The sequence below is a fragment of the Melanotaenia boesemani genome, chromosome 10 (genome assembly GCF_017639745.1).
Source record: "Melanotaenia boesemani isolate fMelBoe1 chromosome 10, fMelBoe1.pri, whole genome shotgun sequence".
NCBI lineage: Eukaryota > Metazoa > Chordata > Actinopteri > Atheriniformes > Melanotaeniidae > Melanotaenia > Melanotaenia boesemani.
In genome coordinates this window covers 24,831,893-24,851,089 of record NC_055691.1, presented here as the reverse complement: position 1 = coordinate 24,851,089, position 19,197 = coordinate 24,831,893, and the positions used below count along the sequence as shown (strand labels likewise).

Here is a 19,197-nt window from a genome sequence, read left to right as displayed (position 1 = left end):
CTGATGACCCTCACATCAGCACAGATAAGTAAATATAAGGGGATGTAGCTTCTGAGGAAATGCCAGGTTGGAAAGCAGCAACTGTCTTGCTCCAAAATTAGAAGCAAGTAAACACATTTCAGCTCATGTAGCAGTGTTATTGAGTGTGAACATTTAATAACTTTGATTACTCTCTGTTACAAAATGCAGTGGTTTTACAGTTGTCTTTTTCTTAATTTACTAAGATGCAAAAGAAACAGATTTTATTATTTTCTATAGATAGACTGTGATTATGCTTATAGATTTGAACAGATGATGTAAAGTGATTCTATAGTCATATAATGTATAATAATATACAATTACAAACAGGAGAAAATAATTATAAATGCATTAACAGAAGTAAAATATGGGTTCCTCTTGTGCCAACATTTTGTGGATATCTTTACACCATGGGTCTCACTTCATTGGTTACAAATAAAAAATTATATATAAAAAATAAAAAAAATCAACTGACACCATTCCTTAAAGGTTTCTAACAATGGCACACTGAGAAATGCAACTGTATGTTAACATGACTAAAAATCAATGTTGTGCTTTATTTCTGTTGCAATGAATTTAATAGACCTGGAGCTGAAAGCTGTTGAACAGGTTCAATAACATCAGTATCACTGGCTCATTGTTTGTAGGCAGCTATTTATTCTCCACAGTTAGGATTAGATAGTGGTAAATATGGCAAATTCTGCTGGAGTTTTTCGCTCTGATGCAGCGTTAGGCTTGGTAAATTACAGAATTTTCCTGCATCTCTTGTCCCACGGCTGTTTACTTTGGCCTTCCAGTTGTGGATATGTTACTGGCTGAATTTGGAAAGTTTTTAAGGTGAACAAGAAAAGGAAAATGGCCAACAAATTAAACTTACACACTGCGGAGTTCATCAAAGTCAAATGAGAGAAGAATCAAAAAGTACATCCTGCAGCAAATGTTCAAACTCCTTAAAAAAACAAACAAACAAAAAAGACAAATCTTGTGGTGAAAAAGGTTTTTCCTCATCCAACATCAAGAAAACATGTTCTGTCTCTGATTATTCTGTCTCTTTATTTAGGTGGATGCCTGAAAATGAGTGCCCCAGAATCTCTGCCGAAGAAAGCCAAGTGAGTTTCACAGACATTCCTGTGGTTGCCTTCTAGATATTTACCTTTCTCTGTGTTGGCTAATTGTGTCATGCAGAGTTACTTTTGCACAGGCACAAGAGAATAACTAACAAATCACTAACCCAGTATGTGGAAGGTGGTGTGGGTCAGGGACTTTGGGCACAGAGCAGGTCTGTTGAGAGTTGTTTGCTTTGTCTGGGCTCCTGCCTCCCCCCCATGCCCTACTCTCCCCACCTCCCTCTCTACATTTCACTCCCTCTCTTTCTCTCCCTGGTCCATATGCTCGGAATCTCAAGCTAATCTCATCCAGTGCTGACCAGTTTGCTCGCTCTATACTGCTCCTGTATTTTTGTGGGGTATTGTATTCATGAGAAGTGGCAGTGTGGGAGGGTTTGTGGCTCTGATATCTAGGGGTGTTGGGGGAAAGATGAAGGGCATCCAGCGTAACCCCGTCTCCTCCTCCTCTTGTCATTGCAGTGGAGTGGCCAGATCGGACAGCAAGATCAGCGCCAAGGCCCTCTACGGTGAGCAGCTTCTTGGACATTTGTAGAGCTTTTGCAGCATCTTATTTGGGGCTCTTTTTCGAGAAGGAGCTTTTAGACATATTTATTATTAACTTTATTTTTATTTTGATTCACTATCTACTACTTAGTGCTTACAACTTAAAGAAACTTTAGGAGGTTTTACAATAATCTTTTTCAATATATAGTTTTATAAAAATGTGTTTACTAGGATTTTTATGTTAAATTGACCATTATTTGTATTCCTTGTTAAAAAATGATCTTATTGTCTTAAAATAAAAGTAGTAAAACAAACATCTATAAAATGTAATTGTTGGCCATAAACTCAAACATCAGAAGCACATAACCCCACCTTTGATTAACAGGTTGCTTCATTATAATGGTCAAGGATGCCATGCTTACTCTAATTCAGTCCCGCATTTATAGGTACTCACAAGCCCCCCTCACATGTGCATGAATCTAAGTCTGAAAGAAGGCCCCAAAAAGACAATATTCACCATTTAATTTAAGTTCATTTCATTTTTTTGATGTGCTTTTGCTTTTTAGAGAAGAAGTAATATATTTGTTACCGTTTTAAGGACTTTCCATCTTTATATGGGGAAAAAAGAATCATGTTTAAAAATATATAAATAACTCCGGCTTTGTCGTTTGACACCTTTTCATAGCCGATTTGTGTGAATCAGCACTATCAGCACTGTTATGGACACAAATCATGACAAAATTTAATTTGTTATGCAAATTACATAATCGGGAAACTCTGCTCCCTCTGTGGTTTTCTGCAGCAGCTGTGCAGCCTCATTGGACAGTCCTCTCCTGTTAACATGCACGTTCCCCCTCCCACATTCACACAGACAGGGACAGCGATAAGAAGGGTCCAAGGTCCTGTTGAGGGGCCTTGTTATACTCAGTGCGGTGACATCTCTTGTCACACACTGAGGGTCATGAAAGGGAAACAGGCCTCCTGATGAGAACTTGACTTTCCAGCTCTTCATTTGTGCGCTGCATGCTGGGATTAGCTGTCAGATGCATCAGACTTTAGTGTGTGTCTCACTTAGTTGCATTCTCATGTGAGCAGATGCATTAATGTCTGACTTTTGGTCTTTCGTGCATACTTTGAATTGAGGGATGTGCTTGTGTTATTGTAGTGTTCCATTTATATCAGCAGTAAGTTTGTAGTGGTATGATGTGGTGTTTTATTCTAGCTGTTGCATACTTGTGTTAGGGTGTGTTTGTGTGTGAGTGAAATACACTATGCTGGAGTGCAGGGTGTGCCTGTTTTTAAAGTGTGGTTAGTACAGGGTGGGGATACCTAGGTCTTGCAGGTGAATAAAAGACACATTGAAAAGTGGAGCGGAAAGGGCAGACTCTGCCCCTCGTTCAGTTCTGGTCCTCCTGTAATTGCCTCAGACATGAGCTCACTGGTTCCTGCGAGCTCCTCCTTCCACACAGCCACTAAGAGAAACATTTTCCAACCTATCATCTCCGATATAAGTCTTCACAGAGGTACCACAGGGCAACAGTCTTGCCTGCATGGCTGCTCTGTTCCAAAAATAGAATACTTTCAAATGGCAGATGACAGTATTGCGGGGTTGCAAGATGTTCCCAACCTATCTGACTGTGCAAATCGTAGTCTTTGAAATATTTTTGAACCACAAATCTTCCAAATATCCACAGGGTGCACCCTCTCTTGTGATCTTTGCAAAATATCCCGCTGAATGTGTGATGAGCCTGTGTTGTTTTTCACTGGCTCGTCTCATATTGTGTGGCAGATGGTCACCACTACCTTCTCACTGCAGGGTGACAGCAGCAAGCCTGTCCTCTCTAACCTAAGAGGCAAGAAAGTGGAAGATAATGTGGACCATAGACTGCTTCCCACATCTTACTGAATAAACATGGATGTTAACAAAAGCAGAACAGTTTCCAATATGCAAATCTCCCCATCATTCTCTCAGTGCAGTTCAGCAGGTAAGTGATGCAAATGATGTCAGGTCCTCCCACCTGATCTGTTATCAGCTTCTTTGGGGTGAAACAGAAAGAGGCCAAATTGGAGAGATTATCTCTGGACTTTAAACCACCAGGAGTCTTTTTTTAAGTTTTTCACACTGTTTCTAGTTGAAGAGCATGTCTTTTTCAGGTAAGTTGTCAGTTTATGGTAAGATTGAATTCATCATTGACTGTACGGCTTAGACCATTACGGGTCGTGGGTAAGCTGGAGCCCATCCCAGCATTTTAGCAGGTGAGAGGCAGGGTACACCCTGGACAGGTCACCAGTCCATCGCAGGGCCAACACATAGGGATAAACAACAATTCACACTCACACTCACTCCTAGGGAGAATTTAGAGTCACCAATTAACCTAAAATGCATGTCTTTGGACGGTGGGAGGAAGCCAGAGAACCTGGTAAGATTGAATTAACAGGTCAAAATTCCAACAAAAAGGCTTTAATCTCATTCTGCATTTTTTATCTTAAATTTGTATTTTTTTTGTATGAAACTGAATCTCTGTGATAGCTCTTCTTTCAGGTTTATCTGGCTGTGAGATAAGCTGATGCAACACTTTATGGTTTCATATCTATATGGACACAGGTAGACATTTCCATATCTAAAAAGGGTCCTGTAGTTACGGGTAAAATTATACAATGAATTTGTGTCAACACATTTGCTTATTGTTTGATTGATTTAGCATTTTATGTATGTTTATGTTTATCTTCTAGCTTATAGTTTATGGTGGCTGGATCTTTATAACTCAGACTAAGCTATCACATTGCAACATCTGGTGTCATTTTTGGGGGTTTGGGTTGAGCAAGTTAAATATCAAACCTCAGGTTGTTTAATAGGATGGTCTGATTGACTTGGGTCATGTATGAGTTTGATAATCTGCCAGGGAGCTTTGTTTATCATTGGTCATTGACATTATAGAACTCTGCAGATCGGTCCATCTGTCTGCTAAGTGGCTCTTATTGCAAACTGTCTCGGCGCTGTGAATTGATTGGCATAAATGTCAGTCATTATTAAGACATGAGGTGCGCTCAACTTTCAGAGCGACACTTGATGCTTGTGTTTTGCCTGTGGGGAGTCGAGCAGGAAGGAATCAGTAGAGAGGAAATGGCAGGAACAGGAAAGACAATTGCTTGCGTCATTTGGGCGGAATAAAGTAATCCCCTTTAGAAATCTGTCTTCATTGAAAAGCACATGTAGAGACTGTGAGGGATCTTTGTCATTGCAACAAATCAGTCATACTGAATCAGGAAAAAAAGGCAAATATTGGAATGTACTTTAAAGCTTTGACATACATGTTGTTAAGTGTTCTGCAAACAACATGGCTTTTGTGTTGCAGTCACCATAAAGTATACAAATGGAAATTTGAAAGAAAAACCCTGTGTGGAATCAGAATGTTGACTCTTTTAAGTGGGAAATAGAAAAGAGACGTGATATGAGAGCCGGCATTGGAGTTGATAGGAACATGCTCTCATTTAACCGTAATTGTTACCTGCAGACTATTCACTTGGTAAATAGGTCAAAAGCACATTGGCACATTTAACATCAGTTTTTTCAAGTATAATGGCATAAGCCAGCAGCACACTCAATGCGATTAGCTCCAGTGTATGGATGTGGAAGTGACTAAAAGTGTCCTGCAGATTTTTAACAAGTCACAAAATTTAAGCTCCTTTCATCTTAAGTCATTTCTACTATGTACTGCTTTTAAGAAGCTGCATCTAAATTTCAGTGCTTCTAAAATATTTCTTAAAGCATAAAACTTCTTATTATAAGCACATTATTTAACATGAAAGTAAGAAATCCATGTAACAGTATAATGAACCTATAGAGAATTATCACCCAAAGTGATTACAGCTCATTGTTTACTGAAGGGGGTGCTGACCTGAGTACTGGAGGTGGATACAGTAAATAAACTAAAACAGGGCAGGCCAGTTGTGGAAGGAGAGACCTGTTGTAGTCCTGTAAGCAAATAAGAGTACTTTGTTGATAAAAATTGGCATTTTAGTGAATCAGAAAACATTTGTAGCTGTTTTTAAACTAAAAAACATAAAAAGCAGAGGTTTGAGTGTTAGCTGAGGAAGGGGGAGTGTGCATGTTCTCTTTGTAAATGCTTGGCTTCTCTCTGGGTACTCCGGCTTCCTCTTACAGTACAAAAACATTCATGTTTAAAGTAATAGGTGTCTAAATATTTCCTGGGAGTAAGTGAGAGCATGAGTTGTTGTTTATCTCTCTGTGTTGGCCCTGCTATGGACGGGTAACCTGGCCAAGGTGTACCCTGACTCTCACCTCATAGCTACTTAAATAGGCTCCATATTTATTCATATTTTAACACATGCCATAGTCATTGCTAGTACGCTACAGGACAATTCTATAATTTCAGCTACTACACCAGGCTTGGCAACTGCATTTCAAGCTGGTTTTGCATTATTTTATGATCTATTGAATAAAGTCCCACAGGTGAAGAACTGAGCATGGTGTTGTCATTGACCTTTAACCCTGCAGTAAATCTGTGGCTGCTACAGGTGCCTTGGCTCCTTAATGTCCTGTTGGGCAACATATAATGTGTGAGAGGGCAAATTAAGATACACACATTCTTTGATGTGAGTTTTAATATTTAACCGCGAAGGTGTGCTAACATTTTACTTCTTCCTTTTTGGACACAGCACAATGCAAAAAGATTGAATGTAAGGCACCAGTTTTACCCTGTTGGTTTTACTCTATCATAAGAAAATATCACGAGATTTTCTATCTAATCAAAAAGATCAACAGATGTATCTTACAGAGTTTGGGATGTTTTAGTGAATGCTATAGTTGGCAGAGGGAATGAGAGTTTTCCCGTAAGGATGAAAAAAAAAAAAAAAAGCCATAAGCATACTGCAGGTCCTTATCACTTCCTTATTGCCCTGCAATTCTTTTTAGTCCGTACAAAAGCATTTCATTTCAGTCTGGTTCCTCTGCTGAAACAAAAAGATGTGGACTTTTGGTCGGTGTTCTCGCTCTTGTTTACATAAAAGCGTTTACTTAAAAATTGCTGGAAATTTATCTTTTGTCATTTTTTTTTCTTTTATTGTCCACAGAGCAGCGAAAAAAATACTCTAACTCCAATTACATCATGCAGGAGACGTCCCAGTATCATGTTGAGGTAAAGTCTTTACTGCTATATTTACTTTAATGTGATTGAGGTGTTCTAAAAACTGTTATATGTAGAAGCAAAAACACTATAGAATGAAAAGTTGTGTAAGAGATTTGAAACGCACCCACCATATGATCAGGTTAGGCTTTTTATGGTTAAAACAGGAAGCTTGATGAATAAACTTTATTGTTATTTACTTTTACTTACATTAAATAGCCCTATTTAAACAAAAAAAATGTTGTCTTTTTTTGTCTTCAGTAAGAAATCTTACTTTGAATAATCCTGGACATGTTTGATTTCATTTAGATAGTGCAGTCTGCCATTTTTATAAAAAATTTTTAAAATAATTTCATTATGATTTTAATGTAGAAGCTGTTAATGTTGATAAAAGATAAAATAAAATAAACAGGTATGTGTGAAACAGTTAATAGAAATGAGTCATCAAGCTGGAAAATGTTAGTGTCCCAGTGGCCTGTTTGAATCACAGTAAACCCAGTTACAGTTGAGTTTAGCTAAATTTGAGAATTAATCCCTTTAAGCTACTGACAATACCATAGTTCCTTTTTGTTTAATTTCACACTTAATTGGACATTACCTAATTAAAGAAAAAAATAATTTAAAAAAAAGTGCACAATGAAGAAGCGTTTAATTTACGGGAACTATGCTGTAATAAAACAATCAGCCTTCTCATCCACAAAGAGCAAATTAGAAACATGCTGCAGGTCAGGGTTGGTGTTAAACTTAGTCTTGATATGTTTTCAAATTTGCTCGATAGGTAATCACATATAGTCATCCTGCTGGTTGCAGCAGTTGAAAATGACAAAATTGTACTTTTCAAATAAGATAAAACAAGAGAGTAATTGATTCAGCCAACTAAAATGATCAACTGAAGACTAATAAATGTAATAAATTGATATTTGTAGTAGAAAGATATTTGTTAATAATGAAGTTAAGAAAAATAATTTTAATCTTTAAATATTAAATGATAGTGTGTTAAGTTGAAATAACAGTTGGTATTTATTTACAGTTTTGGTCTCTTGGAAAGATGTTTATTCATTCATATTTAATTTATTTATTTATTTATTTTTTTGTCATGGAAACAAATCGTCTTGCACTCAAATAAGCCTAGAAGTCTACACTGTTCCTTTAATACAGCTTGTTAACTAAAATTTTTTAATTAAATGTGTTTGGAATTAGTATCAGTCTCTTTCCAAAGTATGCACTGCCTTCAATAAAGCTGAAGTCACTATTAACTTTTTCTCCTCAGCATCTCTCCACGTTCATTATGGACAAGACAGAATCTATTGTCACAGTGGACGATGCAATTAAGAAACTGGCTCTTCTGGACTCAAAGGATAAAATCTGGACCCAGGAGATGCTCCTGCAGGTCACGGATAAGTCGGTCAGGCTGCTTGACTGTGACACCCAGGTAAGATTATGCCCACACATTATGTTTGCAAGCAGTTAAGGTGCTTCAAAGGTCACTTCAAAAGGCTACAATAGTTTATGAACTGAATTTCAAAGGAAAGTGGTTTGTGTACCAAGACAGTGGCCCTAAGCAAACAAGTTAGTCTTCAAAATATACTTAAAGACAGATATAGTTAATGTTTTGGAAGGACCAAGCCAAAGTCTTGACTATAATCTAATAGGGAGCAGTTTATGTAAAGAAATTCTACCAACATCCCAGAGCTGAAGCTGTTCTGTTGGGACAAATAAACTTCAATTCCTCCCAGATGATGAACAGGACTGATAAACAGTTACTAGAACTGTTTAATGGTGGTGGGGATTTTCAGAGAAAATCCACACCCCTAGAACCTGTTTTCGTGACTGCATGGAGTTGGCACACACTTACAAATACCTGGGAGTGCAGCTGGATGACAAGCAGGACAGGAAAGGACAGAGCCGTCTGCACTTCCTCAAAAGGCTGGCGCCCTTCAACATCTGCAAGAAGCTACTTCAGGTCTTCTACAAGTCTGTGGTAGCAAGTGCCCTCGCATACATACATATCTCCTGTATGCAGCAGTCTGCTGGTGGTGGGGGGCAGCCTCAAGAAGAGGCTGGACAAAGTAGGGAGGAAGGCAGGCTGTGTCATTAGCAAGCTGGACACCCTGACATCTGTCCATCATAGACAACACACATTATCCACTGCACAGCACCATCTTCAGGCAGAGGAGCAGATTCACTAACAGACTACTGTCACTGTCCTGCTCCACTGACAGAGTAAGTAGATCATCCCTGCCCCATGCCATGTGACTCTCACCTCTCGGGGGAAACGATAAAACGAATACAAAGCCTGGACTTACTACCACTGTGATTTTGCACAACTGCACACTCGTCACTTTGCACTCTAGATCCAGAATTGTTACATTTTAGAGTTTTTTCCATATTTTTATCTCTCTTGTACTATTTAATTTTTTCTGCTGAGCATGCCCTTATATGTAGACATTTTTAATCTTAAGTTATTTTAGTACAAGATTTTCTCTGGAAGCTGAATGCCCGTCTATCTATCTATCTATCTATCTATCTATCTATCTATCTATCTATCTATCTATCTATCTATCTATCTATCTATCTGTCTGTCTGTCTGTCTGTCTGTCTGTCTGTCTGTCTGTCTGTCTGTCTGTCTGTCTGTCTGTGTAATTGCAGTTTTTGCTGCAGAGGGCGATCAGAGCAGATACCTCAATCATTGGTTAGAAATATGTAAAAGAGAAATGGGATTTTCCTCAATGCACAAAACATTGCGTATGTATTGTGGGAATATTTCAAGCACCGCTTTATTTGCCCTTTTTTGTAGTCAGAATAAATATTTAGAGTATCAGGCATCTTATTGGGCATATTGGACTAAAAGTCAAATAAGAATACTTTTCAGGCTGTAAACTTCTTCCATTAATATCTTTCTTCTTCTCATTGATCCTACAGTATTTGTATCATTATTTCACCTCACTCAGGACGATTCTTGCTCTTTTCTTCTCTCGCCATTACTTCTTTGTTGTTTTCCTGTAGGAAGAATTGGAGAATTTCCCTCTCCCAACCATCCACTTGAGTCAAACAGTCCTGAATCAGACACGTTATCCGTCTGTGCTGCTGCTCATATGTCAGGACAAGGAGCAGCACAAACCTGACATCCACTTCTTCCACTGCGATGAGGTAGAGGTGAGTCTGAGTATGAATGTTAGAGGACTACATTATTATGCTTTTTATTGTCCATAACTCATGGGATGCCTTGAGTTGTGTTATTTCATAAATACATGCTGTTGTTGTTGTTGGAGTTCTAGGTTTGATTTTAGCTGTGTTTGGGCTTGGAAGCTTGTGTGTTTATATTTTTGAGCATTATCCTAAAGTAATGAAATTACCCAAAATCAAACTAACCTCTGCATTATAATGCTATGTCAGTGAATGAAGGATCACATACGGATCAGCTTTACTATCATGGTAGAAAATAATCAGTAAGATTTTGTGATGCATTTGGTACCTGAAACAAAAACAAGATATAGTAAGAGTTGAATATAGTAAGATATAGTTGCTGTTTTGGATGTCATCATATGTATCTGAACAAGATTTCAATATCATTTTAATCCAGAGTGTGAAAGTTAGAGGAATAGCTTAGTGTGTGTGTGTGTGTGTGTGTGTGTGTGTGTTTCTTTTTATTGTCCATGAGTCATTGGATGCTTTTGGTTTTATGGTGTTCATAAATTCATGTGGTTTTGTTGGAGTTTTAGGTCAAGTTTAATTTGTGTTTGAACCTGTATGCTAATGTGTCTATATTGTTCTGCCTTATACAAACATGTTGTAATTACCCAAGAACAGGTTTACCCCAGGGTTTTAGGGCAATCCTTTATTTTAAAGGCATCAATTGACTTTTAAACGATCAACTATGCATCAGCTTTACTGACAAAATAAAAAAGTAACAGTTCAATATTGTAAAATGAACTTGCTATTTCAGATGCCACCATCTTCTATAGGCAGTTAGTGATTAATATGTAATATTAGCGATTATTATGTAGCCTTATTTAATAAGATTTTAATATGATTTTGTTATTTCCTGAAGGCATCTAAGATGCTGCACAAATAAATATGAGCAATAAAAGATAAAATGGTCTCTAATGTTTTTTTTTTTTGTTTTTTTTTTACATACTGACCTTTCTTATTCCTGCAGGGAGCTCTTATACTAAAGCAGATTGGTTACTGGTTTTGTAGCAGCTACTGTTCTATGGTGTTGGCCTCCCTATATAAAAAAACTGAGAGAGATAGTATGAAAATAATTATTATCACCAGAGTTGGAATTCATCTGTAGAGTTACAGAGGTATTTAGCTATTTAAGCCTCCCTACCTTTCTCCATTTCAATACAATGCATATAACACCTAAAAAGTACAATCAGCTGTCATCCGTTAGATTTCAGACAAAAAGGAATGGTACAAGATGAACTTTTAAGTCTTCATCCATTCAAACATTTCTAACCCTAAAAATGATCTAATCTTTTGATGATGTCTAAATAACTTGTAGATACAGGGAAGGTGTTAAAAACACAGTCTTACATCATGTGTCTCTTCGTCTAGGCTGAGATGGTCCATGCAGACATAGACAGTGCCATGGGAGACAACAAGCATGGAAAGAAAATGAGGCCTCAGACTCTTAAGTGAGAATAAAGCTGCAAACATATTTTTCTTCAGTCACATCCAAATTTTGTATTACTAACTACTCAGCTACCTTGATGTCTTCATGCCTTCTTGATTTTTAGGGTAAACCAGGAAAAAATTAAACGTCATAGAGAGACCATCCTCCCTCCTTCCGCTCCTAGGGATCCCCAACCTTTTGCCAAAGGACGAGTGGCAGCCGCTCCAAACACACAGGGTGAGAATACAGAACCTGCACACACAAACATCACTTTTTTATTAGGACTGAGTTATTTAATGACTGTACAGTCACATAATCTTTTTTGGTGATTGGATCTAGAGAGACGGGTTTCTGGACAAAATGACTCAGAGTCACATGAAAAGCTGGCCCAGCGCATTGAGAAGGATGTGGTGAGAGTTTGTCATCAGCCCAGCACCTGTCGTTTTATTACACCGCTCTGTTCATGAGATCATAACACTTGAAGATTATATTTTATCTCCTTTAGCAAATCCTCAACTGTGCCCTGGATGACATAGAGGTCTTCGTGTCACGACTGCAAAAGGCGGCTGAGGCCTTTTCCCAACTCAACCAACGCAACAAGAGTAAGAAGAATAAGAAGAAAGGACCAGCAGGTCTGTCTCCCTTTCTTCTGTTGTGGTGGCACAAATGCAGTGACAATATATTCATATTGCTCACGTTGCCATGTTTGTGTGTTACTGTTACCTGTGGCCCAGGACTCTCCTCCAGAGATGTATGTGTGGCACCAGTGGCCAGCTTAGCATGCTGTCAGTTGGGATTCAGTAATATTGCTACTCATTAACTCCTTTAAAATGTTGATATGACATGTTATACACTAAACTGTTACATCAGCACATCTGATGATCTTATATTTCCATTCCTAATTTGTTTGAAGTCTATTTATTTTTAGAAAGTTGAAATATTTATGTACAAAACAAAGCAAAACTCTCAAAATAGATTGTAGAAAGTAATATTACTGAAAGTTTCGTGTTTTTTTCCCCCCAACGAGCAGTGATGTAATCTTTTATGTGATCTCAGTGAGACATACTTTACATGTAACATGAGATGCTAAAATGTGTTGTCTGTGTTTTTCCTGTGCAGAAACAACCACAGTGTTAGTTTTCTCACATTTTTTGGTGATAAAAGTGTAAAAGTCATTAATTCTTGATTCATAGAAACAGTTTCTCAACTTCGAGAACACAGTCATTTAGGATTTGTAGATTAATTTGTATGTTTTTGTATTTCCAAAATACTCACATACAATCTATCTATCTATCTATCTATCTATCTATCTATCTATCTATCTATCTATCTATCTATCTATCTATCTATCTATCTATCTATCTATCTATCTATCTATCTGTCTGTCTGTCTGTCTGTCTATCTGTCTGTCTCTCTTTCTCTCTCTCTCTCTCTCTCTCTCTCTCTCTATATATATATATATGTATATATATATATATATATATGTGTGTGTGTGTGTGTGTGTGTGTGTGTGTACATAATACAGCTTCACAGGTTGAGAAACTCCTTCATAGCACAATCTTTCTCTCTTTCTGACCAGTGTGAACTTTTTATCTTTTACCTGTTATTAAGTAACCATTTCTGTATCATTAAGGTCCTTAGCACAAGTGGGGAAAAACACATTTATGATGTTGAACTCTGGTCAGAAAGTGAAACTTGTGTCCTGTTTGCAACATATCTGCATGGCAGACTGGTAACTGTGGAGTCTGTGTGTGGTCAATGTTGCTCTGCTTGTTTACAGAGGGCATGCTGACCCTACGAGCCAAGCCCCCCTCTGAAGCAGAGTTCATTGACAGCCTGCAGAAACTGAAGCTGGCCTTCAACCTCTTGGTGAGATATCACAGCTCCTAACCTTTCTCATTCAACTCTCTCTTCATCGCCTCATCTGTTTATCTGTCACTCTGCCCCCTGCAGGCCAAACTGAAGAAACACATACAGAACCCAAGTGCTTCTGAGCTGGTTCATTTCCTCTTTGGCCCTCTGGAGCTGGTAAGAGTCAGAATATGTGTGATTTCAGGAAGGGTAAAGTGGGTATGAGATGCACTGAGAGTAATCAGTATCAATATGAATTGTGCTGAAAACTGAATTTGGAAAAACTGAATGTTGACTGAGCTCAAACCACAGGCATCCAAACTAAAGGAAAATCAGGGCTGTCTTTGACTCCACTGAATGAAAACGGTCCAGTACTTGCATTTTTTTTTCTATCAGGTGTTCCTCTTATTGCCTTTATTTTCTCTGGCACCACACCCTCTTCAGCTCAGCTCAACTCTCACCTGACAGGAGCGACGTGGCTTTCAGCTCTTGACACAGGTGCAGCTGCACTTACATAATGTTGGTTTCCCAAGCCGCAGTATTTAGCCACTCCTTAGATACTGCTGGACAGAAACACATTGACATGGTGCTGTGATCTCTGGACATGTTAGCTTTGATGATATAGCTGAGATAAAAAAAATTAAGCAGAAATACTTCACATTTGGCTCCATGACTGTTTTAACACACAGCAGCTACAGATACATCTTAAATGAGCTTAATAAAGTTTGTATTTTAGAAGGTGTAATGGGCATTTGTGATGCAGATAAATAACAGCATATTATTCAGGGTGCTTCTGTTTAAGTGTTGGTTGTACTGGTTGTAGTTTAAAGCTGTTTATTAATTGCTCTATAGCTGGTTGTAAAGTCAGCAGAACTTTACTGTTCAGTTTATTGTCCTAAGGCATTACTTGACTGGATCTTGTTACTTCTGAGCAACAAATGTCTCAATCTAATCCTATACACTACTAAATGTCTCCTCAGGTGCTGCAGAGCTGTGGAAGTCCTGAACTGGCCCGTTCAATTATCGCTCCTCACCTTTCTAAAGATGCTGTTGATTTCCTTCGGGGACACCTCACGCCAAAAGAGACGACCATCTTTGAGCTGCTCGGGCATGGTTGGACCAAATCCAGGTACACTAAATGAAAACAGTTGCCATTGGTTCCATCTACACACTTGAATATGTTAAGGGTCATCCTCTGAGCATCCCTTTATTTCTCCTCCTGCAGAGCAGAGTGGCCCAGGGATCAGTGCGCTCCTCCTTATTATCCAAAATTTCGGAATGGTTGGGAACCACCAGTAGAACTTTTCCTGACATCCCCATGGGAAACTGAGGGAACATCGGAACAACTTGCATCCCCCGCCAGTCCCAGTTACAGGCAACACTCAGCTGATGATGTAAATGTTTTGTTAGTTTGCACGTCATAATCCATTAAAATGTAACTGTTTTATTAGATATGTCTTTTTTATTTTTCTTTAGTATTACAGACCTCTTTCCTCAAACTCATCGAACGGGTAAGGAGTATACTCATTCACACAATTCCTGTGGCCTTTACATGGCACTTTAAAAACCCAAGATATTATAAATTGTGATACTCTGTGTCTCAACAGGTCTTACAATGAGACGCCCAACATTCGCAAACATGCCAAAATTCGCTACCACTTTGTAGCTCGGAATGCCAACGAGCTATCAGTGCTGCAGGATGAAATACTTGAGGTTGTAGCATATATTTAACTAACTTTTACATCTTAACTGTTTTATATGGTGTGGTCATAACTAAAGATTGAATAGCCATTGTGAGCAATGGAGTGACATGTTGAATGTGCCTCGCAGGTGCTAGAGGATGACAAACAGTGGTGGAAACTTCGGAATCGCAGCGGGCAGACCGGCTATGTCCCGTTTAATATTCTGGATGTTGTGAAGATAGAGGAGCCAGAAGGCCCCTACAACCAGGTGACATTTCCTGGGACCTGAATAAGCAGAACTACTCCTATTTCCATCTAATGATCTAATATGATAATTGAACTTTTTTTTTCTTGGGCTTCACATGGTGAGTTAGAACCCTCACTATTTATTCAGTGTACTGATGCACTCAGTTCCATATTCTAAACAGCGACTATACTACAAAGCTCTTTTAAATGAATAAATCAAGTTTATATATATCAAGGGTAAATCATTGATATGTGGTAGGGATTTAAAATACACAATCACCTGATCCTTACCTCTGCAAAAATAATGAAAGTGAAACAAAATCACTGCACCTGCCAAACTTTGGTCAAGCCTTTTGTGTACCAGTTTGTGTACAAAAACTACAGTCAATACATCAAAATTTAATGGAGCCAAAGGATATCAGATTTTTCCATTTGTGTCTCTCATACTCTCTGATATGTGATTGTCAATTTGTTTGGCTCCAGTCTTCATCTTTATTTCTCATGTATGTTGATGGGAAGTGTCAGGATGAATTCTGGGAAATGTAGTGTTGACTATACCTAACTCTTTACATTACATGACAACAGCAAGGATCAAGGTTTATGTATTTATCAGACCTTTGGAAGATGTGTAAAATCACAATTGCTGTGTTTGGGTTAAAAGTGCAAAGTACATAGACAACAGATAAACCTCTCTTGATAGTGAGCGGGACTCATCAGGAAGTTAACATATAAAGGAATAAAAAACTATAAATAGTATGCACTCTCAGGGGTGGCCAATTATTATTATAATATATTATCTCTGCTGAAGCATCAGTGTGTAAGCATATATTGTATATAAAAGATTACTTTACCATATGGTTGAGATTTGAAACCAATGCCAGATTGCATTCAAAGTGGATTATCACCAGTGGTGGCATGAGGTGGAATGGAGTGAAGTGATGAGCTAACTTATTGTTACCTAAAACAAGTTTTGTAATTGTTGTGTAAAATATGACAGACTCATAATTCACATACTGAATTTATTGGAAAAAAAAACTGTGTGTAAAGTCTATCAGCAACTCCTACTTATTATGATACCTGCATTCCCAAATTTATTACCTCCAGCATACACCAGCAACTGACTGCAGCAGCATGCATGCACCCACCCTTTCTGTTAAAAAGCATATTTTACTTTTGGCTTCTGGTCAAAAATATATCAATCATAATGAGGCTAAATATAAACCAGTTGGGGGAATAACATGCTTGTTTTCTCATGTGTCTGTGTGTATGCATGTGTGTGCAGAAGGGTTTCAGAACACCACCACCTGCACCTCTCAGCCATAGAGAGAGTTTCAACAAGCCCAAAGACAGAAGTGAGTAAACAAAAAAAGTCAAACTATTGGCATGAAATAATTCCTAATATTTGCCTCATTCTTGCCTCTGCTTCTATCATGGTTCTGTGCTGCAGTGATGGATGAGGTCAACAACGAGCTGTTGATAAAAATCACTGCCAGTAAAAATCAGCCACCCAGAAAGATCCGTGTAGAGCGATCATCTGCCAGTCATGTCCCGCTCACCTTTGATTCAAACCCAGAGCAGGTGACCACGTGGCTTAATTCGAAAAATTTCTCAAAACCGTAAGTCTTCCATTATGCTCATCAGTGCACCTAATCAAAACACATCTCCACACACCCTACAGAGTCACGCTGCCTCAACATCACATGTTTGCTGACTTTCAGTGGTTGAACTTCTCAGTTTGCTTAGTAAAGTGCAGATGAACTCAAGGACCCAGTGGAAGTTTCTGAGGCTTTCAGCATGATGTTAACCTTTAAGCTCTGCTGTAACTGAAAATTCAGTTATTGTTGAGAATTTGGATTAAAAACCAGTTATACAGTATTTAGAGCCACTGCAAACTAATATTTTTCTTAAGATTTTTGTCTAACAGTATTTGTCTGTTGGTGTTTGATGTATTGTAAACCTTTATGAAAGACACAGATCTTTATTTATTGTGGCAAGTGCAGAATAATTAATACGATCGAAGAGATTTTCTGCATTCGATGCCCCAGTGAGCCAGTATTCACATAACCTGCTGGAATAGACTCAGCTCAAAGGAATCCAGCTGCTACAAATGCCATTAATGACAGATGATTCACTTGTCCCAACATGTCATAGTATCTTAGGATGTGTGCATTTCAGTCTCTATTGTTTTAGTGACAATAATGTGTTTTTTGTTGGAAGCATTTTTACACTGTAATTCTAATAAATGTATTTAAATGAATTTGTAAACAACTTGTCTGACTACTTTCTGTAGGACTGTTGAGTGTTTGGGGATCCTGACTGGAGCCCAGCTCTTTTCCTTGAACAAAGAAGAGTTAAGAGCTGTGTGTGGAGAGGAAGGCAGTCGTGTCTACCATCAAGTCACCGTGCAGAAAGGACAGCTAGAGGTTGGTTACATCCGGCATGCACACACACACACACACACACACACACACACACACACACACACACACACACACACACACACACACACACACACACACACATCTGTTAGGTCTCAAGTCTTAGCCTTTAAAATAAAATAACAGAAAATCTTGCACTGAAAATAATATTTATTTGGATTTGTCGATTCTGTTTTTTGTATTTGACTGTCAGAGACTTTAACTTATTTGTTATTGACATAATTCATAATAATAACAATTTAATTTAAACCCAGGTTCTCCAGACCCAAGACCTCCTCATCACATTATATGTACATTTATAATATACTTGGATTAATAAACCAAAATTAAATGAGTGATCGAATTTCCTTAATGACTATTTGACATGAAAGTAGGAACATATCCATCTGTTAAATAAAATAAACTAAATAAATGAAAAAATAAGTTTGAAGTCATGTGAGAGCTGGTGTGGTGGCAGCGCCTGGCTCAGAATTTAAAAAAGAAAAATAACTATTGTTGAAATGTACAGATAAGTAGATAAAATGTAGTGCCACAATGGTGTGACTGTGCATTTCCTTTTGTCTGAAATGACTGTAGAATGTAAGTATTTCCAGAGAGAAAAAAAAACATTTCAGCAACATGTGTGTTTCCTTTACAGCAGTCCAGAGGTGAATCAGAACTGCAGGAGATCATGAAGCGGAGGCAGGAGAGGATTGAGTCTGGGTCCAACGACTGAACCTGTAAAGCATCAACACTCCATGCAGACGTTTTACCTCCTCCAAACTTCTGAAGTACCACAGCTCACTAAATCAGGCTGCTGTTCAATGTGATCTACAGTAGAAAATTATTAAATGTAGTGGACGTTTGTAATTGCATATTTATTTTTTATCATGTATGTTATTCAAGTGTTTTCTTATCAAATTGTCGCTTTTCTTTTCAATGTCTCAAATTGTTGAAGCTATATGTGCTGAGAGCAGGAACATGATGATTCACGTTCAGTTTGGTGTGTGCGTGTGTGTGTGTATATGCATGACATGCATGTAACATACATATGTGTATGAGCAGTGTGGTGGACGTTTATGCTCATTGTTAATATTGCAGATGTTTACTAAATTACTTAAGTAAATAATTATTGTTGCATTTCTCAATCAGTGCCAGAATGTTGGATGCATTTTCTGATGTACGGCCAATTATTTTCATATTTCTGTTTACAGAAATGATAAAACAAGCTCTGTGTTATTACAAGTAACAGAAATAGCCTCAGCCCTGGTTGGCAAATGCCAGTCAGCACTAAGTATTAAAACATATATTATTGCTGTTTCTTATCTAATTTCAGACTTTCTGGCAAATAATCTTTTACAACAGTGAAATATGGTCTGTAATTTTTTTTGTCACCTTGGTATTTTGCAGTTTACACTGCACAAACTGGGGAAAAAGGAGACAATGCTGTAGATTTGTTGCTCTGATAAAATTAATTTAGAATTAGGAAAATCTTTCTTGGGGTTGTAAATATTGTGGGATGTAATGTTTAAAAAGAACTTAATTAAAAATTTGACTTTGTAAATATTTCTTATCTCCTTCCGTTTTTTTGGAGGCATTTGTGTTTGT

The 19,197-nt window shown here is 37.9% G+C and overlaps 1 protein-coding gene across 3 annotated transcripts in view; it reads left to right on the top strand.

The window, feature by feature from the left end:
• Positions 1–19,155, top strand: part of eps8l2 (EPS8 like 2) — a 22,844-nt gene extending 3,689 nt beyond the window's left edge. For 2 of the 3 annotated variants that reach the window (XM_041996536.1, XM_041996535.1), the window contains exons 2-21: positions 1,079–1,127; positions 1,605–1,651; positions 6,723–6,787; positions 8,046–8,207; positions 9,782–9,931; positions 11,336–11,415; positions 11,518–11,630; positions 11,733–11,803; positions 11,899–12,025; positions 13,174–13,262; positions 13,347–13,421; positions 14,225–14,373; positions 14,470–14,638; positions 14,721–14,755; positions 14,852–14,957; positions 15,075–15,194; positions 16,455–16,524; positions 16,620–16,788; positions 17,463–17,595; positions 18,248–19,155. In XM_041996536.1, the coding sequence (XP_041852470.1) occupies positions 1,093–1,127; positions 1,605–1,651; positions 6,723–6,787; positions 8,046–8,207; positions 9,782–9,931; positions 11,336–11,415; positions 11,518–11,630; positions 11,733–11,803; positions 11,899–12,025; positions 13,174–13,262; positions 13,347–13,421; positions 14,225–14,373; positions 14,470–14,638; positions 14,721–14,755; positions 14,852–14,957; positions 15,075–15,194; positions 16,455–16,524; positions 16,620–16,788; positions 17,463–17,595; positions 18,248–18,325 (2,043 nt within the window). In that variant the 5' untranslated portion in view covers positions 1,079–1,092 and the 3' untranslated portion in view covers positions 18,326–19,155. Of the gene's footprint in view, positions 1–1,078; positions 1,128–1,413; positions 1,652–6,722; positions 6,788–8,045; positions 8,208–9,781; positions 9,932–11,335; positions 11,416–11,517; positions 11,631–11,732; positions 11,804–11,898; positions 12,026–13,173; positions 13,263–13,346; positions 13,422–14,224; positions 14,374–14,469; positions 14,639–14,720; positions 14,756–14,851; positions 14,958–15,074; positions 15,195–16,454; positions 16,525–16,619; positions 16,789–17,462; positions 17,596–18,247 lie in introns of those variants that run through there. The other variant, XM_041996534.1, reaches the window with a different exon arrangement.
• The last annotated feature ends 42 nt before the right edge of the window (positions 19,156–19,197 follow it).